This window comes from Equus przewalskii, chromosome 7 (genome assembly GCF_037783145.1).
Source record: "Equus przewalskii isolate Varuska chromosome 7, EquPr2, whole genome shotgun sequence".
NCBI lineage: Eukaryota > Metazoa > Chordata > Mammalia > Perissodactyla > Equidae > Equus > Equus przewalskii.
The window spans coordinates 29,526,959-29,553,490 of record NC_091837.1 but is presented as its reverse complement, the minus strand read 5'-3'; the positions used below and the strand labels follow the sequence as shown (position 1 = coordinate 29,553,490).

The window sequence follows — 26,532 nt, the reverse complement described above, 5'->3', positions numbered from 1 at the left end:
GAGGTTTTCTCCTGCTGCGACCTCAGTCGAGGCTGCAGGAGCCAAGGTCCCAAACTCAGGATGGTGACAGAATGGATGCGACGGAGCCGTGAGGCTGACCGGCTGAAACTCTGTCAGCTCAAGGGAATGTGCACTGAAGACACAGGATGCGAGCCAGAGAGACAGGCAGAAGTTGTTCAACCCTGAGAACATCATATTTCCTTAATCACAAGGTTTCAAATGACCAAGAGCCAGAGGCTGCTGGGCGCAGAGACCTGCTCCTCCAGCCACAGCTCAGAGACACTGAAGCCGGACGTCGGGAACGAGCAGAGCGGCCAGGAGGGCAAGCACCGCAGGGCAGCAGGCTGGGGCCAGGGGAGCCCAAAGCCAGGCCACTGGGAGAAAACCCATAACCTGCTTCTAGATCCCCACGCCGGGCAAGAAGGGTAGGTGGTGCACGGGACGAGAAGCAAGCTCCCTTACCTGGGTGGGCCTGTGACCTGGAGTAGGCTCCGTGCACCTGCACACAAAACACCACATGGTGAGATACACTCAGGAACACGCCCAGAAGCGTCTAGTCCACCTGAGCACCGCCACCCGGGGACGTTACCTGAAAGTCGCAGTAAAGGAACAGCAGCCAGGAGTGCCAGCAGCAGAGAGGCGGCAGCTGCCGCATGGTCTGTGCCGAGGTTAAGACGCGATCGCAGCGAAATTCCTGAGGGTCCGTGACAAAGTGTGCCCTCTAACTTCCACCTCCTTGGGAAAGGGACATTTTCACAGGTTCTGGAAAGAAAAAGTCTGTTTCTCTAAAGTTGGTGGAACTCAGCCGTCCTGGAGAGTTAACGGGCACTTCTCGCTTGTCTCCAAGCTTGGGAGTCTTCAGGGATCAATAACCACATTGCCATTGCGAGGACCAGACCAGCCGTGGGAGGCAGGGAGGAGAAACCCAAATCCCAGTGGCCGTCCTGCAGGGCAACGCAGATCCGTGCCTGTGCGCGGAGGCAACGCGGGCGCCCGGCCGCCCGTCACTGTTTGCCTTTTATTTCGTGAGTTTTCATTTGTCTCCATCCAGGTTTGGCACTGGCTGTCTCTCGGTTTCCCTGAAGTGGGAGAGAGCAACAAGGCTTTAAGGGAATGCCGTCCTGGAGCTCCCGCCCGCTCCCGGGCTGGAGGGCTCGCTGGCCAACCCCTTCTGGTCTGACTCAAGCTTACACCTCACCCGCCCTCCCACCGGCCCTCTGGGTGGAGAGCAGTGATGTCAGGCTCTTCCTCAAACTTTGTTCTGTTCTGCTTCTCTATTTATATCCGTCGCTGCTGGGTCCTTCCTGGGTCCTAACACCAGTCTGTTAAGAACAATCAGGAATATCTTCAGGATCGTAGGTTCAGAAGCAGACCCAACAGACGTGGGGTGTGTATATAGATTAGGTGCTTTCCAGTCAGCACCCTCAACGTCAGCACAAATACTAATAAACACAAAATGTACAACAAACCATAAACTCCGTTTAGAGCTGAGTTTTGTTTGCCCAAAGAATGAAAGAAGGTGATAAATGGATGGAAAAAGAAAATAAACCACTCTCGCGTGCCCTGCGCTGAAGTGCTGAGCACGATTTTCTCTTTAACCCTTTCAGAGTGAATGAAAGCTCCAAGATTCCTTACAAGGTGCCTGTGTAATTACACCGAACCCAGCTCACTGGCAGCTTCCAGGACAGCGTCCTCAACGTGATAACAGAGTCAAACCCTAGCCAGACCGTGCCTCAGTTTACTCAAGACCAAACGTTTATCCAATCCACTCTAAATACATGTCCACACACATACACGATGATAGTCACGGCTGTGTGACAGACAGACGCACCTCTCCAACACTTACTAGCTGTGCGCCCTTAGGCGAGTTACTGAATCTCTCCGTATTTCAAATTCCTCTTCTGTAAAGTGGGGGTAATAGTTCCTACTCCATCAGGTTGTCAGGAGAAATTAGATAATACATATAAAGCTCTTATAAGAAGCAGGGCTTGCAAAATACGTAGCACTCCATAAATGTTAGCTATGATTATTATTGTAAAGCAGAAAATAACACCCATTAAACGTTAACTGATATTACTACCTCCTTTGTCCTGGCTTTAAATGGGAATAGAGCCCAGAATCCAAGTACCTCCTAAGGAGGATGAGAGAACGACTTCCAGTCTCCACGGGGGAGAAAAAAAATTGATGCCAAAACCTGGTGATGATTTTTAACTCGTGCCTGCAGCCCACAACCTCCCCGATGGTCTCATAGCCTGAACCTCCTAGCATGGTCGCAGCAGGGTTCCAGATAATTCTGTGAACTCTTTCCTATCTCGTGGTGCTTGAAAACCGTGAACTCCAGATGCACGGTGCTGTTTGCAACACGACCTTTACCCCATCGCTAGGAGTGATCCACCCCAGAGAAAACTGCTTTACAGCCTTTCCTCAGATTCCCAGTCCCCGCTGCTGCCTCCCCCTGGAGCAAAGTGGAAGATGCGTGAGGAGCAGCAGCAGGTGCAGGTTCTTCTCAAGGTGGGTTAAACAGATCGCTAAATACATGTGCACCATTTCCAAGTCTGAACAAAGCCATTAGGTTTCTTTTTCAATCATGAAAATTATCATCAGATAAAGGGAGGCGCCCCAATTCAGTGGCAGTAATAAAAACTGGATATAAAGCAAATTAAGCAGAATCTGCCCTTCGGGTGTCTACACTCCCGGATGGACTCACTTTTGATCTCAGTCCCAGACCATGAGTCTGCGCTAACTCACACCCCTCACCTCTCCTTGTTCAGAGGCAGAACCGAGCCCGCCTTCACCGAAAGCAGCATTTCCCAGAGTGTGGAGACTTTGGAAATGCGCTAGGGGCCGCAGGGCCAGGACGCCAGCATCTCTTTATGCGCCTCGCCTCCTTGCCTCCTTCAGGTCATGCCCAGACGGCAGCTTGACATTGAGGCGTCCCCTCCCCAAGGCTCCTGCCTGTTCTGTTTCTCTCCATGTCACTTTTCGCTATCTGACATCCTTTAGACCTTAAACGTTGGTTTCATTTATCGTCAATCTCTCCTCACCAAGATGTAAGCCCCGCATGAGCAGGGACACTTTTCTGTCTTGTCCACCCCGTATCCTCACACCTAGAACGGCGCTAAGTATTTGACAGGTATTGAAGAGTCAACATTCAAACGATACTTTTTGGAATGAGTAAGTGTGTGGTTTACCTTAAGGGGTGGAAAAAATTGTTATGCTTTGGTAGAAGTTTATCAGGTTTGTACTGAGAGAGACGTTAATTAAATATTAAAAACGGGACCTTAATGTCACTTTTACCTAAAAAACAAAGTCGCACTCGTAGAAACAGTAGAATGGGGCTTGGGCCGGGGGTTGGGGAGACGGAGAGGCTGGTCAAAGGGACAAACTCTCAGCTGTAAGATGAATAGTCTGAGGCTCTAACGTGAGGCGTGGGGACGGCAGTCGGTGACACGCATGGTGTAATGGAAATTTGCTAAGAGAGCAGCACTTGTGTTCTCATAAAAAAAAAAGATAAATATGTGAGGTGAGGTGACAGATGTGGTAATGAACTCGATTGCAGGAATCCTTTCACACATCGATCACATCATCACACTGCACACTTTAAATATACTATAATTTTGTCAATTACACCTCAATAAAGCTGAAAGAAAGAAAAGAAAAGGGGCCTTAAATTCCAATTAGGCTCTATTCAATAATTTTTTACAGAGATGAAGCACAGTGTGAAGCCAGCTGAAAATAAGGACCTAACTGGATTATTCACGCAGCTGAATCTGGCCTGTGCCCAGAGGAGGAGAGGCGGGACCCCGCGAAGAACGCTGTGGAGTCTCCCAGATGCTGAGGAGTTGGATGAGCTGAGAGGACGATGAGTTCCCACTGCCTAATGCTTGGGACGGCCCCGTGGCCGAGTGGTTAAGTTCACGCACTCCGCTTCAGCGGCCCAGGGATTTGCTGGTTCAGATCCTGGGCACGGACATGGCACCGCTCGTCAGGCCACGCTGAGGTGGTGTCCCACATGCCACAACTAGAAGGACCCACAACTAAAATATACAACTATGTACTGGGGGGCTTTGGAGAGAAGAAAAAAAAAAAGAGGAAGATTGGCAACAGATGTTAGCTCAGGGCCAATCTTAAAAAAAAACAAAAACCAAGAGAAAGTCCCTTTAGAAGTGAAAAAAAATCAATGTCTAATTCTCAACCTCCTAACTGCACTCCCCCACCACGTGGCCTTCAGTAAACAGTCACCTTTGTGAGAAGCTGCAGAGGGCACATGTCCACACGTGCCCCCACTGACTTTCCAGGTGGATGGACCCAGGGAGAGCAGTGCTTCTCGAGCCATGAGTGAAGCGGCACACACAACACACAGGCACTACGGAAACTAATGGAGTCAGAGAGTTTGGGAGACAAAGTCACTGAGGATGTGACATGAAGGAGTTGGGGAATTCTTTCTCTGAAGGGAAGAACATTCCGGAAAGAAGCTGTGGAATGGGCTGCAGCCCCAGATGCGGCATGGTGTGTGCCATGGGCATATGCTGCTTCTGCCGGCCCGGACTCCCTTTTCCCCTCTGCTGATAGCACATGACTCTCTTTGGAGAACGCTTCCTTCACCCACCTAGGTGCCTAAATCAGGACTGCAATATCACGGTGGGCACGGGGCCAGTGGGGACATTCATGGCGCCTCCACGCCACAGGCCCTGTGATTGTCCAGAGGTGTGCAAGTGACCTGCTTGGTACTAGTCAGTGTCTTCCCTGAGATTAGTACATTGACCTTGGCAGAGAGAAAGCTCCCCTCCCTGCTGGAGCTGCTAACTCAGACTGATCTCAAATTAAGGCGGGGGATGCCCATTTTTCTCACTACAAAGACAAGAATTACCTACAGTAGGAAAAAAATGGGAAAACAGCAGTAAGAGATTTGATGATGGCTGTTGAGGCCCTGGATCCTGCTATACCTAAAGCCAGTTTCACTGATAGGCACCAATAAATTCACGTTTTGGCTCAAGCAGCTTTGAGCTTGGTTTCCATCCCTCGCAATTAAGAGTCCTGGTCAACACAACATGTTGGAGGAGCCACAAGTAATCTGGCATTCAATGAAGCATAGGCATGAGAGGGGAAAGTGGCAGGCGCGGAGGGAGGCTGGAGAGCCAGGCGACGCTCCAGTTTGCTGGCCTGCATCCTGGACACCTTCCGTTCATCACTGTCAGTGCTCTCAGCCCGACTTCTCATTGCAGCTGCGTTAGGATGATCGTCTCCACAGGCTTCTGCCAGCTTCTCTCCTGACAGCAATTCTCCTGCAGGTCAGAGTGCGCCTCTGTCTGGGGCCTCTCGCACTCAGCAGATGGGATAAGAGCCCGCTCTGCCTCCGGCACATGCGCTCAGAAGTGAGGGGGCTTAATGAGTCAGAGCAGCCTGCCCAGCGAGGTACAGGCCCAGCAGATACACACTGTCCCTCTTTCTCTCCCGCTCCAGGGAAGCAGCTGAGTAACACCTCCCGGACTGACTTCCCCGCTGGCCTGTGTCACTCTCCCTGGAAACACCATTGCCTCTGGAATCACACCCCCAAGAAGACCCTTCACACGGAGTCTGGGCCTCGGGCTCTGCCTCCCAGGAACAGAGGATAAGACTGACCACCCAGCAGGTCGGTCCCATGGGTCTCGAACTTTCAAGGAGTCAGTGAAGGCCCTGAAATCGCAGGCACAACTTTGCTTGAAGGCATGAGAACTTTTGGGGCACAGGGTCCGTGGCTTTCCTCTAATTTCTGAAGAGGTGAGGATGGGCACAAGCTTAACTGTCCGGTGCGTGAGGAGGGTTTAAGCAAGAACCTGCACGGCACACGTGGCTGATTTCCTCCCAAACTCTGCTCTTGCCTTCCTTCTTCCTGCGCAGAATCCCAGGGACATTCGGGCGCCCCTGAGCTCAGTAAAAACGATGGCTTCCCTTTCTGCTGGGGTGGCCCTGTGACCACACACGAGAGAGGTGGGAGTCTCCGCACAGGCTCCTGAGAAAGCGCTTCTTGTCTTTGCTCTTCCCGAAGGCTTCCGACCCTGACCTTTATTCCACTGGAACGTGGAGGTGACAGTGGAGGGGGAGCAGCTCTCCTGCCGTCACGGGAATAGAAACCAGAAGCTTTTCCTCCAGGACATCGAAGCTGGAAAGAGCATCACCTCTCCTAACAGAAGCAGCCAGCTAATCTACAAAACTGTGACTTCTCTCGAAGCACAGAGGTTCAGGGAAACCACCTGGACCGAAATCTAAGAAGACAGACACCTCTCAGGAGAGAGGGGACATGAGGCTGGCTCATACGTGGCAGCACATGGAAGGAAAATGGCTCAAACAAGTAAGAAGAATCCAGTGAAAGAATTGCAATGACTTTGGGAGGGCTGCTGTGGGGGTGTCGGAGCACAGGACCTCCTCCCAGGCCCTCCCCCAACACCCCAGGGGTGCTCAGAGGAACATGGAGGCAGGCGGGGACTTGACAGATGCCCTCCACACGCCACACGTGGCGAGGTGAGTGGCCACCACTGCCCGAAGGCATGACGCCCACCTAGACCTCTCTCCCCAGGAACAGAGGCCTCCCGTCTCTGCAAGAAGGATGGGCAATGCTGCCCCCCAGGGCCCAGGGGAGAACCTCTGCAGTGGGAGAGGGAGAAGACACGAGCCTCTGTCCCCAGCGGAGGGGCAGAAAGATCTCCTTCCAGTGGGATAGGAGCAGAGTCACCAAGAAACCTGCCCAAGGCACAGGGATGCGGGGCTCCTGAGCCAGGGGCTACAGCAGGACAGAACTCCACTGTCTCCCATCCCCGGCTGGCGGGAGTCAGCATTCTGGTAACGGGAGAGGCGAGAGCACCAGGAGAGACGCTAGCTGAAGTCCCGGCACACGGGAAAGGCCCCAAACTGAAAGTGGAGCAGGAACCCTGAGAAACTCCCTCCGCCAAACCGAGCCCCACCCTTTGCATAAGATCGTGCCAGAGGAATGTAAGGCCAGCAGTGCACCAAGGTCCCACGGCAACAGAACCCAAAGCCAGCTCCCCGCCTGACCAGACTGACCTGCCATGCATGCACAGACCCACACGCATACATATGCACACATGCACGTGCACACACACAACACACATGCATGCATGCATGTCATGTACATACACACATGCACACACATACACACTCATGGCCTAGCAGGAAAGAGCTGGGCCTGTTTCCTGGCATGAATACTGTTTACCTCGGTCTCCACTCTTACATATGACACCCAGCATTCATTCTAAAATTATGACATACACAAGAAAAGGCAAGGAAAACCAACCTACTCTCAAGAGACAAAGCAATCAAAACTATGAGAGAGAATATTCTGCATAACTATGACTCATTCAATGCTTCAGTGGAAAAGGATGACATGGACGATTCATGGACAAATGGGAAAGCTCTGCCGAGAGATGGAGACTATGAAGCAATGCATCCTTCAAACGGAAGTGTTATCACTAAAAATAAAATAGGTAACAGATAAAACCGTCCTTCTCTGAGCCCCTCAGTAGACGCCACACAGGCGAGGAAAGCATCAGGGAGGCTTAAGACAGGTCAATTAAAATGATCTGAACCGAAACACAACGTGAAAAAGAAAAGAATAATTTTTTTAAAAACAGAGCACGAAGGAGCAGTGTCACAATATCAAATAATCTAACACATGTGTAATTGAAATTCCAGAAGTAGAATGAGAAAATGGGGCAGAAAAAAATGTTTGAAGATATAACGACCAAGAATGTTCAAAAATAACGAAATACATTCAACCGCAGATGCAAGAAGCTCAGACAATCGTAAGCAAGATAAACACCAAACACACGCACCCCACACACACCACCCACACCACACACACACCACACACACCACACACACACACACACACCCCCTAGACACACGATCATCAAACTGCTGAGAACCAGCTATAGAAGAGACATCGTGAAGGCAACAAGAGGAAAAATAACACGTTCCATGCAGAGGAGCAGAGACAAGGCTTCTTGTCAGAAACTAGCGAGCCAACAGGCAACACGGGGAAATATGGAAAGTGCGGGAGGGCCTGGGAGAGGCACCTGGAAACCAGCGCTCTCGGTCTAGTAACGACCTCTCTGAAAATGAAGCAGAGGGCTGGGGAGGGGGAGTGAGGAGTCGCTGCCCGGGGGTACAGAGTTTCTCTTGCAGGGTGATGAAAATGTTCTAAAATTAGCAGCGATGGTTGCACAACCTTGGGACTACACTAAAATTCACTGATTCTTACACTTTAAAAAAGTGAATTGTATGGTACGTGAATTATATCTCAATAGAAAATAAGAGAAATAAACAGTTTTTCAGACACACACAAACTGGAAGAATCCATCCTCAGCCGACCGGCACCACGAGAAGCGTAGCAGTTCTGCAGGCAGAACAACAGGACCCCAGAGAGAAGCCTGGATCTACACAACGCGATGAAGACATCCAGAAACGGCTACAATTGGGGTCAACAGGGAAGACATTTGCCTGTTACGTTTAATTACTATAGAAAGAAAATTGTCTAAAGAAAGAAGAGCAGAACGTTCTGTGGGTTGATAGTATATGGAAAAGTAAAACGTAAGAAAAATATCACAAAAGATGGAGGCAGAGAGTGGACGTGCACAGCGGTGAGGTGTTTGCACGATTCAGGAAGTGGTGTAATATGATTGGAAGGCAGTGTGGTCGGTAAAGAGATCCATCCTATGACAACTACCGGAAAGACACGCAGTAAATCTTAGGACAACTACAGGAAAAATGTCAGAGAAGTGTAAATAATAAGCTCATAATAAGACATAAAACGGAATCATAACAAATTCCAAATTAATCCAAAAGCAGTAGCAAAAGAGGGATAAATGGGGGACAAAGGACAGATGGGACAAACGGAGAGTAACTGACAGGAAAGGTAGGTTTTGTCCCAATCACACCAATCTTCACGTTGACTGTAGCGCTCTGAGCACACCGAACGAAACACAGCGATTCCCAGACGAGACGGAACGGAAAGGCCCCACCAAATACTATCTACAGAAACACATTCTCAATATAAACACATGGCCAGGAGGTTGAAAGAAAAGTAGAAAAAATGTATCTTGTACACACTAAACAAAAGAAACCAGAGTGGCTATCATCAGACAAAGACAACTTGAGAACTATCATCAGGGATAAAGAGGATCATTACATCAGGATAATGGGATGAATTCAGCAACCACACATAACAACCCTAAATATGTATGCGTCTGACAGAAGGACCACAAAACACACGATGCAAAACCTGCAGTAACTGAAAGGAGGAAGAGACAAACCCGCAGCTCTATCTGGAGGCTCCTGTCTCCGTAATCAATAAAATAAGCAGGCAAGTACCACTCAGGATATAGATGACCCGACCGACACTCTCAACCAACTTGGCTTAGTGACGTTCACAGAACACTCCACTCGGCCACAGAGAAATGATATCCTCTTTAAGTGAACACAAAACACTCACCCAAATAGACCACACTCTGACCCATAAAGAAACCTCAACAGATAGGAAATATCACAATCGCAGAAAGTATGTTCTCTAATCATAATGGCATTCAATTAGAAATCTAAATGAAAGAAAGATACCTGGATTTGAGGTGATGAACATGTTTAAAATTAGATTGCAGTGATGGTTACATGATGGTCAATACACTAAAGACATCGAATTGCAGCTTTAAATGGATGAACTTCACAGCAGATAAATTGCTAGAATTAACAAGGGAGCTTACCAAGGTCACAAGAAAGAACGTCAACATGAAAAAATGTATTGTATTTTGATATGCTAGCAATGAAATATTGAAAATTAAAATACAAAAAAATCCTTTATAATAGCACGACAAAATGAAATAGGTATAAATCTAACAAAATACGTGCAAAGAGCACCTAAAGAAATGGAGAGACGCACTGAGCGCTCGGATTGCATGATTGAATATTGTTAAGATGTCAGTTCTCCCTCAAATAACCCCACTCAAATGCCCATCACAGAACCTCAGTCAAAATCCCACCAGGAGTTTGGGTAGAAATCAACAAGCTGATTCTAAAATTTATAGGGAAAGGCAAAGAAACTAGAGTAGCCAAAACTACTTTGAAAAATATGGACAAAATTGGAGGACTTCAATACATGATTTCAAGAATTACTATAAAGCTACAGTCATCAACAGAGTGGGGAATTAGCAAAAAGTTATACACATATATGGATGAGACAGAAGAGAGAACGCAGAAATACACCCACGCTCCATTGTTCACTGATTTTCAACAGAAGTGCACAGGGGCCACAATGGAGAAAGGATGGTCTCTCAACATATGAGCTGGAACAATTGGACACCCACAGGCAAAAACAAGACTCTCGACCCATACCTCACCCCATAATGAAAACTAAATCAAATTGAATCTTGGTCCTAAACATAAAATCTAAAACCATAAAACTTCTGGAAGAAAACATGGGGGAAAATCTTTGTGACCTTGAGTAAGGTAAAGACTTATTAGAAAACACACAAAAAGTACAAACCATAAAAGAAAAAAATGAGAAGTTGAACTTCATTAAACTTTAAAACCTAAGTTCTTTGAAAGACAGCAGTAAGAACAAAACACCGAAAGAAAATATTTGCAAAACGTGTATCTTGATAAAAGACTCTCAAACCTCAATAAAACAAACAACCCAATAAAAAACGGGTAAAAGTATATCTTCTTCACCAAAGAAGATACACTGATGGAAAATTAGCACATGAAAAGATGCTCAACAGTTGTAACCATTATAGAAATGCAAATTAAAACCCCAAGGAGATATTATTACACCCCATTAGATTGGGGAAAAGCTCTGAGACCCAGTGCTGGTGAGGGGGTAAAACAACGGGACTCTTGTACACTTCTGTTAAGCACAGTTTAGCCACTTGAAATACAGTTTTGCAGTTTCATACAAACCTAAACACACACCTACCACATGACCCAGCAGTCCCACTCCTAGTACTTACCCAAGAGAAGTGAAACTTACGGTCACTCAAAAGCCTGTGTGCAGATGTTCATAGCAGCTTTACTCATTATCTTCAACTACTGGAAGCACCCCAGATGTCCCTCAAATAGTGAATGAATCAACAAACTATGGTATATGCATAAAATAAAGTACTACCCAGCTTTTCTAAAAAGGAGAAAATATCAACACACAGCAGCATAAATCTCAAATTCATTATCCCAAGCGAAAGAAGCCGAACTCAAAAGGCTGCATGGTGTATGTCACTTATATGGCATCCTTGGGAAGACGAAAGGGCAGACGCAGAAAGCAGATAGTGGTCGTCAGGGTTGGGGGTGAAAGGAGAGGTTCACTACAAAGGGGCCCGCGGAAAATTTGGGGGATTTTGAGCCTATTCTATATCTTGTTATGTGCTGGTTACATGACTCTATGTATTGGTCAAAACTCATAGAATTGTACTCTAAAAAGGATGATTTTCTTCTACATACAAATTATCTATAAAAAACCTGCCCAAAAAGTCCTATAGGCTAAGAATGGCAAACCCAAAGGTTAGGAGGAGCTTGAGTCCTTGGCGACATCATGGAACTGCCATATCTATCTTCTATTTGGCTAAGCCACTGGACTCTTGTTTCAGTTACTTGTTTTGGAAAATAATCTCCAACTTATACAGTATGATATGCTGATTTGGACTCATCCTGATCACTCCTCTTCGATGATTTCTCAGTCCAGAGTGAGTTTTCTATTTTGTCTCTGAACTCAGCCATTTAAACAATCACGGGGGCCTATCTACAAGAGCATTTTCCTTTCACCCACCTGCAACCGAGGAATAAACTACTATAAATATTAACCAATGGGTTCTTAAGAGAGAGTGAGGCTCTAAGTAATCATCATCTGTCATCATTGCCACCATCATCATATGAGCAATTAACATGTCATCCAGCAAACAATATGACTTGCCATTTAGAAGCGAAATCAGCTACAGAGAAAAAGACAATCACTTGCACCTTCTAGAAAATCATGCTGAACCACTGCAGCAAAACTAGCAATTAATTAACACTTTACCTGCTGTCTCAGTGAATAACAATGTCAAGCACCATAAAACTCTTCAAAGATAGAGCTGCATTTCAAGGGATTTATGCCTGGAAGAGCCTATACTAGCAAATATTCTAATGCTGAATCTCTTAAAGACCCTACAAATGGACTTAAACTAAAAATCAAAAAAAGAAAGATATTTGAACTTGAAATCCAATTGAATTTCACCAAAATGTTGTCATTGATTAGCCTATTACAACTATAACCAAAAAATTATCATAATACCCTTCCCCAAAACCTCCTCCTTTAAGACTGTGTCAATCAGAGTGCTTTCTGTTGCAAATGACAGAAAATCCAACTAAAAACAGGCTTAAATGAAAGGGAAAAAATGTTATGTATTTGCTCAAGTCATGAAAAGTTTGGAGGATAGTATGGCCATATTCAGGATCAGTCAAGGTCATCGGGAATTTAGTTTTTCTCTGTTTCTCAGTCTCTACTTACTTTCTTTTGGCTCCATTCTCTAGGAATAGAAAAAGAGCAACAGAAATAATACATAAATGGGTAGATATAATATACAATTCTTCCACCCCTGAAAGTTCTTTTAAACATGTTTGACAGTTGAAAGCAAAAAAAAAATAACATAGACTGCTGGAGTCCTTAATGTATGCAAATGTAATACGTAAGACAACTATACATAGAGGAGGTGAAGGGACCTATAGAGTGACAAGATTTCTACACTGAATTTGAAGAAGTAAAATATTGCTTGTAAATAGACTGAAAAGTGGAGAATGTATTTTGTAATCCCTGTGGTAACTACTAAAAAATTTTGCAAAGAGATATAGACAAAATCAAAATAATAAATAAAAAGAAATGCTAAAATATACTCCGATAAACCAAAATAAATTAAGAAAGAGGAAACAGAGGAACAGAAAATGAAACAAAACAGGAAAAAAATAATAAAATGGTAGACCTAAATCCAAATTTATCAATAATTAAGTAATATACAACACACCAAATATAAAACAAAAATTGTCAGATTAGATTTTATATGATGACCTAAATATATGCTATCTACAAGAAACTCACTTCAAACATAACGATGCAGGCAAGTTGAAAGTAAGAGAATGGAAAAAGATATACCATGCAAACACTAATCTAAAAATAAAGTTGGACTGGTGGGGGCTGGCCCCGTGGCCGAGTGGTTAAGTTCACGCGCTCCGCTGCAGGCGGCCCAGTGATTCGTTGGTTCGAATCCTGGGTGCGGACATGGCACTGCTCATCAAACCACGCTGAGGCAGCGTCCCACATGCCACAACTAGAAGGACCCACAACGAAGAATATACAACTATGTACTGGGGGGGCTTTGGGGAGAAAAAGGAAAAAATAAAATCTTTAAAAAAAAAAAAAGTTGGACTGGTTATATTAGTATCAGACAAGATAGACTTCACAACAAAGAAAATTACCAAATATAAAGAGGAATAATGCACACATAAAAGAGTCAATTCACAAAGAAGACATAATAATGCTCCATGTGTATGCACCTAACTACAGAGCTTCAAAACACATGAAGAAAAAAGGACAGAATTCAAAGAAGAAGTAGACAAATCCACAATTAGAACTGGAGACTTCAACACTCCTCTCTCAGTAACAGAGAGAACTAGGAGACAGAAAATAGCAATGGATTTAGAAGAAATGAACAACATGATCAACCATCTGGATCTAATTGGCATTTATGGAACACTCCACCCAACAACAGCAGAACACACAAGTGTACATGAAACATTCATCAAGACACACTGTCTTCTAGGCCATAAAACAAATGTTAACCAATTTAAATACGTGAACTCATACAAAGCATGCTTTCCGGACATAATAAAATTAAACCAGAAATCAATAACAGAAAAATAACAAGTAAATTTCCAATCACTTGGAAATTAAACAACATACTCCCAACCGATCCATAGGCAAAAGAGTAACACTTGAGGGAAATTAGAAAATATCTTAACCAAGTGAAAATGAAAATATGACATATTAAAATTTGGGGGGCACAGCTAAAGCAGTGCTTAGAGGGAAATTTATAGCATTGAACGCTTATAGTAAAAGATGAAAAGGTCCCAGATCAATAATCTAAGTTTCCATGTTAAGAAACTGGAAAAGAAACAGCACAATAAACCCAAATCAAGCAAAGGAAAGAAGTAAGTTTTGCTAAGTTATTATATGTCACCAAAGATTTCCGAGCAGGAAAATGGTTGCAGAAGTTAAGGCATCTGCTCAGAAATCTTCAGTGACATATAATTACTCACCAAAGAGAATGGTTACTAGTGTGCCCCTCCCCGTTATGGTCCAACATAACTGTCCACATTATCATTATCTTCTCCTTCCTGTTTTCCCAACCAAACTGAATATTTCAACTACTCCCCACCCTTCACCTTTGCCCCTCCTTGCTCCCTTTGTTCACATGACTCCACTTAGAATTTCCTTGCCCATCTTCATCTTAAATTCAAATTCACCTTAAATTGCCCATCTTCATCTTAAATTCAAGTGCTACCCAACTTTAGGCTAAAATGCCTCCATCCTCAGTCCTACATATTGAACACTTAATATTAAGATGCTGTTTAAGTGTCTTACAAGCTTTATTTTGTCTAATATTTCTGATAATTCTATGAGGTAAGTACTAATGGTTTCCATACTTTATAAGAAAGGAAATTGAGGCACAGGCCATTAAATAACTTGCCAAGGATCACACAGCTAATTAAAAGGGGACAGGAAACTGAACCCAGACAGCCCGGCTCCTGCTCCTAACTGCTGCATGGCCTGCCTCCCCACTAAACTCCCAGATATTGTGTCCATGCCTATCTGGTGGCACTTACTAAATTCTGCCTTGAATTTTGGGGTTTTGTGTCCTTGTCTTAACTCTCTTATTAGATTATTAGTTCCCAGAGCACAAAGGCCGGTCATATCAACTTTCCATTCAATCAAATTCAGGCCTAATACATATTTGTGGGATGGAGGGAGGGAGGGAAGGTATCTGAGTTAGGGTTCTCCAGAGAAACAGAATATCAGAATATACGTATATACAGTATATTATATAGAAGAGAACAGAGAGAGAGAGATTCACTAGGAGGAACTGGCTCACGTGATTATGGAAGCTGAGAAGTCATGAGATAGAGGCCAGTATCAGCCTTTTTTCTTGCAACCACTGCCTCCCTTCCCCCAACAAAACTGTTTTTTCCTGCATCCATACCCTCACAAAAGCTCCAGCTACAGCTAGGCCATGGTGGTCTGTGTCACCCGCCCAAGCGCCCACAAACACACCAAATTAGCAGACCCTGCACAAAATACCCATCCACTGCCGTCTCCCTGCCACTGTCTTTTCAGAGGACTTGTTTATTATTAAATATTTATTGAGCATCCACTGCATACCAGATACTCTTCCAAGCACTGGGGATGGAGCAGTGAGCAAGAAAAACAGGTGTCTGCCCTCAAGGAATTTATATTCCAGTGGAGGAGGAGAAGAAACACACGGCACACAAGTAAACAAAAGGTAAGAAGTTTGAAAATTACCATAAGTGCTGTAAATTAAAAAAAAAGCACTGGTGTCCACTCTGAGAGGAGGGGATGGAGGTGTTAGCGCAGCTGACGGCCTGGGAAGGGCCTCCTTGCTGAACAGGGGATACTGGAGCTGAGCCCTGAGTGACTTAGTGGAACCGGGCATGCAAAACCGTGAGGGAAGAGTACGCCAGAGGCAGAGAACATCAAATTCTCTAAGGCAAAATGAGCCTGGTGTTTACGAGGATTAGAGAAACTGGCGTGGCTAGCACACAGTAACAAAGGGAGTTGGAAGTGTGCAGGGGCTAGACCATGAACAGCTCTATGCGCGGGAAGGGAGTCCAGCTGGATTCAACGTGGGATGGGAAGCCACCGGAAGGTTTCAAAGAGGACAGACACGAGCTACTTTACATTTTTAAAAGATTGCTCTGGCTGCTGGGTAGATAACAGACTATTGGAGGGCAAGGCACCCCTGGAAGCAGAAAATCTAGTTTAGAAGCTTAGGGGGACATATCCAACCAAGAGGTCATGGTGGCTTGGACAGGGTGGTGGGAGTGGGAATGAAGAGATGTACGCCAATCCAAGGTACCCTTTTGGAAATAAAGCTGGTGCGACTTGACGATAAGTTGGATGAGGCCAAGGAGGGAATGTGAGAAGCCAACACTGACTCTTAGGTTTTTGGTTTGAGCAACCAGGTAGAGGATGGTGCCACTGAGTGAGAAGGAAGCAGCTGAAAAGCAGCAGGCTGGTGGCAGCAGGGGACTGGAGCCATGGGAAACGTAGTCCTGAACCCACCAGAAATCCAGAATTCAATAAATAACCAGATTCCAAGGTGATCCCTGCCCCCGCAGGACTCACGTGGGCCCTGGATGGTGACAGCTGTGAGCTGTGAGTCCTTTAGGGAAGATCAGAGCACATCTTAACCCCGCTGCCATGTCGGGGGCCCCTAAGGTGGCCTGGACACTGGGCAGACTCACTGGATACTGTGATAAGATCCGAAATTGTGGAAGCCCTCTGGGAACAGACGTACCACCTGAGACCCGAGAGCAGGTCTGCTATGAGGCAGAGGAAGGGACTCAGGGACCCCCGAGGACTCCTGGAGCCCTCCCATCTCAAGGTTGACCCCAGCTCCCTGGTCTGCTCCCCATCATGGCTGGTGAAGCTCTTGAGAATTCACACATCGCCCACAAGAACCACTTCAGAAACCGCCTGCATAACTAAAAATGTCCTTGTTTACTTTTTGGTTTATAATTTAAAGGGGGAGGAAATACCTACTTCTCGGTTCGCTTTCTAAAGTGTGTTTATCGACTCCAGTGGACTGGCCCCGCCGTGCCCTTCCCTGGGTCCCGGCGGCTGGAGCTGTTAACAAAAGACCCTTTCACAGCCCCGGGGCCATCGCCCTAGTATCCTTCTATGGGGCTCACCCATATTTATTTGTTTTCAATGTGGTGTTTTGCTAAGTGTCCATGGAATGCGCCTCTCTTGCCAATTGCTCTGGAACAGAACCGGGAAGGAGGCAGCTGACACTACAGTCAATTCCTTAAAAGTAACTTTTAAAAAAACAAGGAGGAAGCACCCTCTCTGTTTCTCTTGCTTCCTCAGCCATCACGAATCTTTCCAGAACAAAAGGTACCTTCCTTTTATCTTTTCTTCTGAGTCCCTAAAGCCCAATTAGACCCAATATCAGTCTCAGAGCCCAACCCAACTCTGCTCTTCAGTGGGATCACTCGGAATTTAACAGACTAGACGTTATTTTGGCCAGTAGATATGGCAAACGCAGCAGAGGACTGAGCTTACCAAATCTCCCTTTCCAACCGACAGAAATCTCACCAGGTAGGTTGTTTTGTTTTGTTTTGTTTTGTTTTTCAATCTCTCACTTTATCCCAAAGAAGATTATCCAGAATTACATTTTCAAAAAGGACTATTTTACTTGGAATTTAGTTGATAACATAGCTGAAATCCCTATGCATCGCTGGTCCTAAAATCTTTAGTAAATCCTGAGAGAAGAGAGTTTTAACAAACTCCCAGCGGTGAGATTTCATTTCTAGTCAGCCTCATTTCCCATAAAGACTTACAACCCACTAAAAATTCCAGAGAAGATGGGTTATCTCACGTTGTACTGTTTCTAAAATAAAGCGATGAATGCTATTGACTGTTTAGTGACTCTGACACTTCTCTCATTAAAACAGGAATAAAAAAGATGCTGCCACTGGGATGACTTTGCTGGTGAGCGTTTTGTGTCGGGGGGCATGGTTCAGAGGACCAAAGGCTCCCACAGCGCATATATAGATTCGGGGTATGGAAGAGATGGGGGTACTTTTGAAATAGTGCTTAAGGCTAGCCTTGCCTCAGGGGGAAAAGGACAGTAGATAACATGTGTTGAGTGATGACTAAGGCTGATATTTTCACACTGGCCTCAGAGGGGATGATCCAGGTCACAGAACTGAGATACCTGAATAGTTAATGTGTCTCTGTCTGAATCATTCTATTTCCTTGACGCTAAATTTTGGAGGTCTATAAACCTCACTTAAGAAATTGTCTAACTCAGAATGTGAAGAATTTTTGAAAATACAAAGTCTTTGTGCCCTGAACTCATCTGTCTGTCTCATACTCAACAATTGCAAGTTCTTCCACAACACTGAAGAAAAATAATGCCCCTTACGAAATCATTAAAGATCATACTTCCTGAATCCTGACATAATCTCTTACAGATTACTTTAAACTCTTAATTACTAGAACTGATGTTACTCTGCTGGTTGCACTGGTACCATTTACGTGCCTCATTCCTCTTCTGCCCCTTTATCAAATTATCCCTGTAAAGGCAGGAACTATCCTTTTTTTATTTTCCTTGTACGTGTGCTCAGAGATTATCAGACAGAGTATGCCAGGTAATAATATAAATGTAGAAAGTAATACCATTTCTAATCTATTTAAATTAATGATATTAAACTACTGAATAGCATTTCCTCCCGAGAGCATTTGGTTTAGGTTCTAAATCATATCCTGCAGTGTGGGACGGTGGACTGGGCAAGGTCCTTTGAGTACTGGAGTACGTTCTAGGGCAAAATGTTCCCAATCTATACACTGATGATTTCAGGAAAACCTTTCCAAAATCATTTGTAAAGTCAGAATAAAATGCTTCTAAGGAGTACATAGGATGTACGTACTCAGAAGGATATTGTACGGGAAAAGATAAACAATTGACTGTAAACAGACAAGGCAAACTGACATTTCCTGTACAGACTGTCGCACATCTTACTCAGACCTGTGGCAACAGCCATTAAATAAGTGGGAGAAAAAAAATCTTTGCATGTAGCCCTGCTCCAAAGTTATTACTGTATCTACAGCCAGCCTTGTTTTCCTTTGAGAAGGAAAATAACCTTGAAGCTGTGCAGCTACTGAACTGAATCTCCAGAGGACGCAGAATCCAAGACCTCCAAATGCCACAGAAGAGGTGGCAGAGTAATGAAGCTTTCGTTCATTGTGGAAAATGGGAAAACATAACAAAACCATGACCCTTTTGGGATTTTTAATAACAAGCATATTTTTTGGCTCTCAGTTTGCTTTTAGACTTTTGTCTCTGCAGTCATAATGAGGAACTCCTCAATCAGGTCAACGACCAGATAATGCAAAGTCTTGGTAGTAGATTAGATTGTTACCCCTTCTTTGTAGTCATCTTCATCATCATCATCATCATCATAGACTACGTCATCATCTTTTTCAACATCATCATCATAGACATCATTATCTTCTTCATCATTATAGACAACATCATCATTATCTCCATCATAGACAACATCATCTTCATCACTGTATCTTCATCATCCTCAAAACAGACACTTACAGAGCAGCAACCACGCGCAGACCTTGTTCTAAGCGCCTACCTACGGTAATTCATCGAATCCTTATGACAACCCTGATGAGACACATGCTATTTTCAATCCCTACTTTGCAGATGAGGAAACTGAAGCCCAGAGAGGTGAAGGTCCCTCCCCAAGGTCAAACTGTTTATGCGCAGGGGAATAGAAATTCAAACCCGGAAGTCTTACTCCAGCACGCACGTTGTTAACCGCTACACTGTACAGCCTCTCTATGTCCTAAATATTCCAAAAGAAAAATATCTGATGAAAAAGCAATGCTCACTTTTAAAGGTTACCATTACTTTGATATTATATTCTATTAGTGCACAAATACGTAGTTATCACTACCACACACACAACTCATGGTTGCCTTTATCTCCGTTCCTTCTCATACACACATCTCAGACACACACACAGGCTCAGGTGCACATTCACCACTGTAAGGATTATTTTTAAGTTTTTATAGTGATTTCATGGGCAACAATTCAAAGACGGTGGAAACCTTCCCAGTCTCATGGCATCTTCCTCTCAAGAGAATGCTCCTTTCTTTAACCTATAAAAACCCTTCATTTTCTATCCCTGCTTGAGCCTTTTAACAAAAGTCCCTTCTCACTTGCCACAATAATAAAGCATGGAAATAGCTGGCCAACATGCTCAGCAGTATTCTCGTTAAGAGAGAAATAGTACCACTCACTCCTTGCTTTGACTTAAATAAAGTCTGCGGCACCTTACCAAGAATTTCAGATTTGTGAGTCCATGTGGAACAAGAAAACAAAATCAATGTGCAGTGCAAGTGTTTATAAAAATTTACAGGCCACATGGTTTTCTTCTATTTGTGGGTAAAAATATGATGTAGAGGCCATTAGATGTAAACTTTTGGCAGGAACTCAAGAATGACAAACACAAGAAAACGTAAATGTAATGAGGAGGCAGCAAAGCTTCTCCATATGTTCCTTTCCCAGCACACTGGAGTTAAGATGACTATAAAACGTGTTGCCAAATAGATTATGCTAGAGCTGCAGAGAAAAGAATTTTTGGTAGATTTGGGGGAGTGGTTTTTGCCATCTTACCTAAGCCAAATACGAACTAAGGCACAAGTACACATAGTGACCATCACGCAGTCAAACAAGTAATGATTGCAGCTGTTACAGGCTGTTGACGTTTTCGGTCTTTTGCAAGGTTGAAATCAATAGTGGAGAGAGGCAGGGCGTCAAGGAGGAAGACAGAAGCCCGTGGAGGATGCCGAAACCAGAAAGAAACATACCAAGAGAGCACAAAATCCACCATGGAAGCTGTGTCAGTGAGCGCCAAATCTGTTGCCAGCCCATCTGATAGAAGCAAAAGGAAAATGTATTATTGGTCCACTGGAGGCAAAGGCCAGGGCTGGGTTCTGGCTGCAGGCACAGCTGAATCCAGGAGCTCAAATGATTCCCTGTCATGTAGCTTTGCCCTCCGCATGTCGGCCGTGTTCTCAGCCCCTCTCCCCATGGGAAGATGTGGGAAGAGGCTGGCATCTCCAGCTAACAGCCCAGGTTCCCTCTCTGACTCATTATGGTTATGTCTGTAGACCAGTTTCTGAGAAACATCACAGAGAAACCATGACCATTTAAATCTCAGTTATCAAGGAACTGGAGACAGATTGGTACCCAGTTAATTAGGCAAACGAATATATAGTAGAAAGAGGGAACCTCACTGGGAGAATGCTACCATGTTTCCAAAAAGGAACCCTCATTTGCTGCAGATATTTGAGGAAAAATCCTCAAAGTGATGGGGATTTTAGGAAGCTTAAAGAAATCTGAGGTTACTCATTCCCAGGTAATGGGAGCAGGCTGTCAAATATGAGTTTTAGAGGCTCCCAAATTCCCACAAATGCTTTAGAATTGGCGCAATAAACTGATGCACAGGGCCAGCTCAGTGGTGCAGCGGTTAAGTGTGCACATTCCGCTTCTCGGCAGCCCGGGGTTCACCAGTTCGGATCCCGGGTGCAGACATGGCACCACTTGGCAAAAGCCATGCTGTGGTAGGCGTCCCACATATAAAGTAGAGGAAGATGGGCATGGATGTTAGCTCAGGGCCAGCCTTCCTCAGCAAAAAGAGGAGGATTGGCAGTAGTTAGCTCAGGGCTAATCTTCCAAAAAAAAAAGAAACTGATATACACTCATATTTTGCAGTACTGTGTAGCTGCTAAAAGAATGAATGAGCTCTGTAGGTACTAACATGGGACAATCTCCAAGACATGTTGATGAAAAAACAAATGACAGAACCATTAGTATAAGTGACACCATTCATGTAAAACTCACATGCTGTAGTTTCTCTCTGGGTACACAGAAATCTATGTGAAGGCACAGCAAACGTTCTGGAAGGAAAGCGGAGAGAGGGGCCAGAAAGCAAAAAGGCCCTCTTGCCATATATGTAACATTTCACATTTTACAAGAAGGATGGCTCTAACACGTGACTTAATTAAATCCTGTTCCATAAAAGTTTAGAGAACATATTAGGGCTTCTCACCTTAAGAAACCAGCTTGTTGCGCTGTTCTTCATAATATATTCAATTCTTCACTCTTCCTTTTTTTCCCAAATATACGTAATCCAACCTTACGACATTCAAAAATCTGAGTGAGATCAATGGCAGAGAAACATTCTCTCCTCCAAACCACATAACCCAGCACAGCCCTTACTTTTGCTCAGAAGAAAAAACAGAGAATACTGTATTCTTTACCAATTTGAAGACTTTAAAATAGCAGATGAAAGAATGCCATATGTTCTTAAAGCTTCTGACCTCTACGTACTTCTATATTTAGCATGAGCTTCTTCAGATGAGTAACTGCTTATTTGGGAAACGTCAGCTGCCCGGTTGCAGCGTCTGCCTTCTTTAGTAAGAAACTAGTCTGTGTTTGGAAATCACAAGTCCCTACCTCGTGTTGCCTCGTTGGACTTGTTGGAATTCGCCATCAGTAGGGAACAAGTGTCAAGGATGGTGCATGGTTCCTTGTTCAGTGCTAGAAGGAACACAGATTAATACAACAGATGACTCCTGACTCAGAATTCACAGTCTTGCTGGAAAGATCAAATGGACCCACATGGAAGAAGAGGAAAGACCACAGAAGTGGTATGTGGTTAGCAGCCAGCTTGAGGGCAACCTCACTTCACCATAAAGTACCGTAGGAGGAAGAATGGTGGGACGGCAGTGGGGGTGGGCAAAGAGTTTTCCTACCTGCTTTATAGATTAGAGTTCAGTGGAGGATTTCATTTGATAAATGAGCCCCAACACTAGGTAGGATAACGGTTGAAGTGTTCATTTATACGTTATTCCTGCTACACCCCATCATCTCCCCCATCTAACTGTTCTCCGGTGCCACAAGATCTCCAACTCACTCTCTGCCCCCAGGCCAGACACAAAGGCTTGAGTCCCCTGAAGGAAAATCAAAATAAGGCTCAAACTCTTGATGTTGCCTTTTTCCCTGTGTTCTGTGTAAAAGGAGGCTGAGCTGCAGAGACGGCATCCCCAAGGGATCTCTCACCCTCTGGCTTCCGCTGGGTTCCCAAGGAGCTGGAGCCAGCCCTCTAAGGATTCGGGGCTGCCCAGCCAGGGCTGGTGTCCCTGAGAGGGGTTTTAGGAGGCTGGTTCCGGGAGTGCAGGAACTCAGGGTAGAGAGCCATTTCTGAGACAACAACACTCCAAAAAAGAAGAATTTCAAATGACCAATAAGCACATAAACAATTGCTCAACACCATTAGTCATTAGGAAAATGTAGTTAAAACCACAGTGATTTCCCACTATACACACCCAAAATGGCTAAAATTACAAAGACTGACCACCCCAAGTGTCGACAAGGACGTGGAAGAGTCTGAACTCTCACATCGCTGGGAACATGGGCTAAAGGATGCTGGTGAGAACTGACCATGTCTGCCACGGAGCAGTGGAGGAAGGGAGTGGTTGGCTCTGTTAGCCAAAAGGGATCAATATCTGCTCTGGAGGCTACGCATTTTTTGCGTGGGGATCTTAGGAGTATAGTCCTTTCTGCCAGGAAGAAATGAGGGCTCCATTTTGCAAGATCTTCCGATTTTTGTAAGGTTTTTGGAGAAGCTGAAAATTCTAAGTTTTGTGTAAAACCTTTTGATTTTTCAACATTGACAATGAATTCAAATATTCTGAAAAGATATGTGCAGGCCAAGTCAGGCAAAAGGCTACCAGTTTTCAATCTCCGTAAAGAGAACGGTATTGACCAATTCACAAAAGGGATTTGACAAAGAAAATGGTACCACCTGGGTCAAAGGTCATCACAGATGCGTAAGTGCCTGAAGCAAAGAGAAGCATGGCGACATCAGCCCTTCCCCGTGCCACGCTCTGAGGGAATCATTGCTACCGGCGCTGAGCGTTGCTGAGCATGCCTATAGGTCACAGAGCTGCCCAGACGCTTATTCTAAGACCTCCCAACCAGCAAATATTCCTGGAGCTTTATCATCGCTGCTCCCAGAATCTCACTAAGTGATACAAAATGGTGACCCGTGAACATTAAGACATTCTTTCTCGACTAGGAAAACAGAACTTTCAACCCAGAAAAAGCCTATTTCTATTTTTAGCTTTCTTGATAATTTTGCATTCCCTCGTGGTGTTAAGTGCTGCTTAGAGTCACAATAGAAAGCAATTAACGGACAAAGTCAGCATCCTCAGCTAATGTGGTTCCCTTCAAAACGCAATGTTTCTGAAGAAACAGATAAGAGCCGGGCGTGAGTGATGGCAGTTATGTGAGGCCATTCCATGGGTATCTTTTAAAAAGTGATTACAGACGAATCTGCTTTGCCAAAAAAGCCAACGCCTAGTACACTTGCACTCGATTTTCTTGGCATCCCTCAACCCCTTAATCTTTTTTGCAATTAGGGAAATATTTGGTGATGGTAACTGCTCACATGTGAACCATGCTATTCCCTCCTTTTCTTCCTCCCTCCCGGCCCCTCCAACCCTTCCAGCTCTTCCCCAAATTGCCTCTCCACGGGGAAATTCCACCTCCAACCCCTGCAGCTTACTTTTACTGCCTATGGGTTATCTTGATCCGACTTGCAGAGTTTCATTCCAAATCCTCCCGGTGAAAAGCAGAGGATATTTCAAGCCAACGCTGGAGGCCAGGGGTCCCTAAACTGGGTAGAAATGGCAAAGGAGCAGAGGCTTTGGAATAGACGAGACCTGGGTGTGAATCCCAGGGGTTACCTGCCAGCTGAATAAACCCCTCTGCAGCTTGTTAACTGAGTTTTCTCATCTGTAAAATGGAAAGAATAGTATTTACTCCACAGGGCCGTGCTAAGGAGTCAGTGAGGTTGTATTTGCAAAGTGCCTAACGCACAATAGTAGCTCAACAAATATCAGCGCCCACCCCTGCTCCTCAAAGCGTGAGAGATGACTTTGTTCCCAAGATCCCCACACGTGTGTCCAGCCCCGAGCCGACACCAACTGCTTCTTTATCTGTCCTGGAGCAAAGCATCCTCTATTCCTGTAAGCATCCTATGGCAGGGCCTGTCAGGTTCACCTGCATCTTTTCGCTCCTGTTTCCCGGCATCCTCTGCAGTTACGTTAGCCTTGTCTTTAATTATGTCATCCGCCCTCCTCTGCTGCATCCCGGCCAGGCTCTCAGACGCACTGAGGCATCTCCACTCTCTTTTCTGCTTGAAGCAGCGGCTCTGAGACCTGGTGGAGCCCCGAGTTGGAAGGGCCTGCCTCCCTGCATCATGCACGGAAGGGCATCGCCACAAGGAACACTAGCACTAGACTCTTACAGCAAAAAGAAATAAACTTTTATTTTAATTTTTATTCTTTTTTGGGAGGAATTTGCCATTGTACATGGGCACAGTAGGAGGCAACATTTATACCCACTCTGGAAGCTGAAGGGGACAAGATCCTCTGTCTTCCCACCTCGGCACAGTTGGAGGAAGCCCGCGACGCAGCTCTGCGCACACGGCCCTCCCCCGGCCCTCACATCCTTAGTGAGTGATGGACAGTCCGTACCCACATCCTGGCCTCTGCCATGATTCCTGCGGTCCAGCTTCCCGAGCCCCCTTGGTTGGTTCTATTTTCCAGGCCTGACCCTCCAGCCCCCAATGATTCCGTGAACTCTCAACATCCCTTCTAAAATCCCCTTTTTGCACAAGAGAGCCAGAGTCAGTCCACGGCACGCAGCCAAGGACCCTGACTAATATATTTGCTATCAGTGGGGAAAAAATGTTTACACATACTTGGCCTGTTCTCAGCCAAGTTGGCCACCCCTCCTCCCCACGACTAGAAGTGATGCGGCCGCCGAGCGGCACGCCCTTGGCAAGGTCTGCATGAGCACGTCTTGTGGATTTACGACAGCCCAAACAGCCAGGCCCTGTCATCATTTGGCCATAAAACACGCATTGGAAGAGAAGGATCGTGAAGGCGGTGCTGGATCCCGCGAGCAATCTTTGATTTCTGAGCATAAGTGAGAAAACCCAGTGCCACAGGAGGAGGGTCAGCCGAGCTTCCTCCAGATCCGCGAGGTTCTCCCCTCCACGCTGAAGACTCTCGGTGAGCCGTCGAGGGACAGTTCAGTTACCTCGCTTCAGCCCACGGTGGTGTTGCCAACGCTGCAGTCCACCAGCCAGTGTGGACGCCTCAGCCGTGTCAGTGTTGCTCTGTCCCTGAACCAGAGAGAAACCTCCCTCTGTGCTGGGGAGACAGTGCCATCTGCCACACCAAGCAGATCCCAAAACGGGTGACAGTCGCCCGTGACAGATGTTCACTGCTCGTCCACAGACACCCCAAATGGCAGGAGCTCCCCTCCGTGGGGTGACCAGGGCCCCAGTGCCCCCGTCTTGCTAAGCCACATCGAGCCAGTGGGAAGGACAAGGAAACTGCTGGTCATGTGGGGGAAAGTCTACAGGTCAGGACGGGAGGCCTCACGTGACTTCTCCTCACGTTCCATCCGCCACACCCACTGCCCGGCGGCCAGGATGCAAACCGTGTGCCCATGAAGAGAGCAGAGTAGGGCCAACAGCAACTCCCAGCCACATGGAGACCCCGGCCGGAGTGAGCAGGACGCCGCAAGCAGCCATCCCCCATGCGGCACCCGGTCAGGTGGGCACCGA

At 45.6% G+C, this 26,532-nt stretch overlaps 1 protein-coding gene across 6 annotated transcripts in view; it reads right to left on the bottom strand.

The window, feature by feature from the left end:
- ADGRD1 (adhesion G protein-coupled receptor D1) overlaps nt 1–26,532 on the bottom strand; it is a 171,982-nt gene that overhangs the window by 142,792 nt on the left and 2,658 nt on the right. For 2 of the 6 annotated variants that reach the window (XM_070627345.1, XM_070627348.1), the window contains exons 2-3: nt 590–1,079; nt 463–499 (exon numbers count right to left, since the gene is read on the bottom strand). In XM_070627345.1, coding sequence (XP_070483446.1) covers nt 463–499; nt 590–655 — 103 coding nt within the window. In that variant the 5' untranslated portion in view covers nt 656–1,079. Of the gene's footprint in view, nt 1–462; nt 500–589; nt 1,252–26,532 lie in introns of those variants that run through there. The other 4 variants (XM_070627346.1, XM_070627347.1, XM_070627349.1 and 1 more) reach the window with 2 other exon arrangements.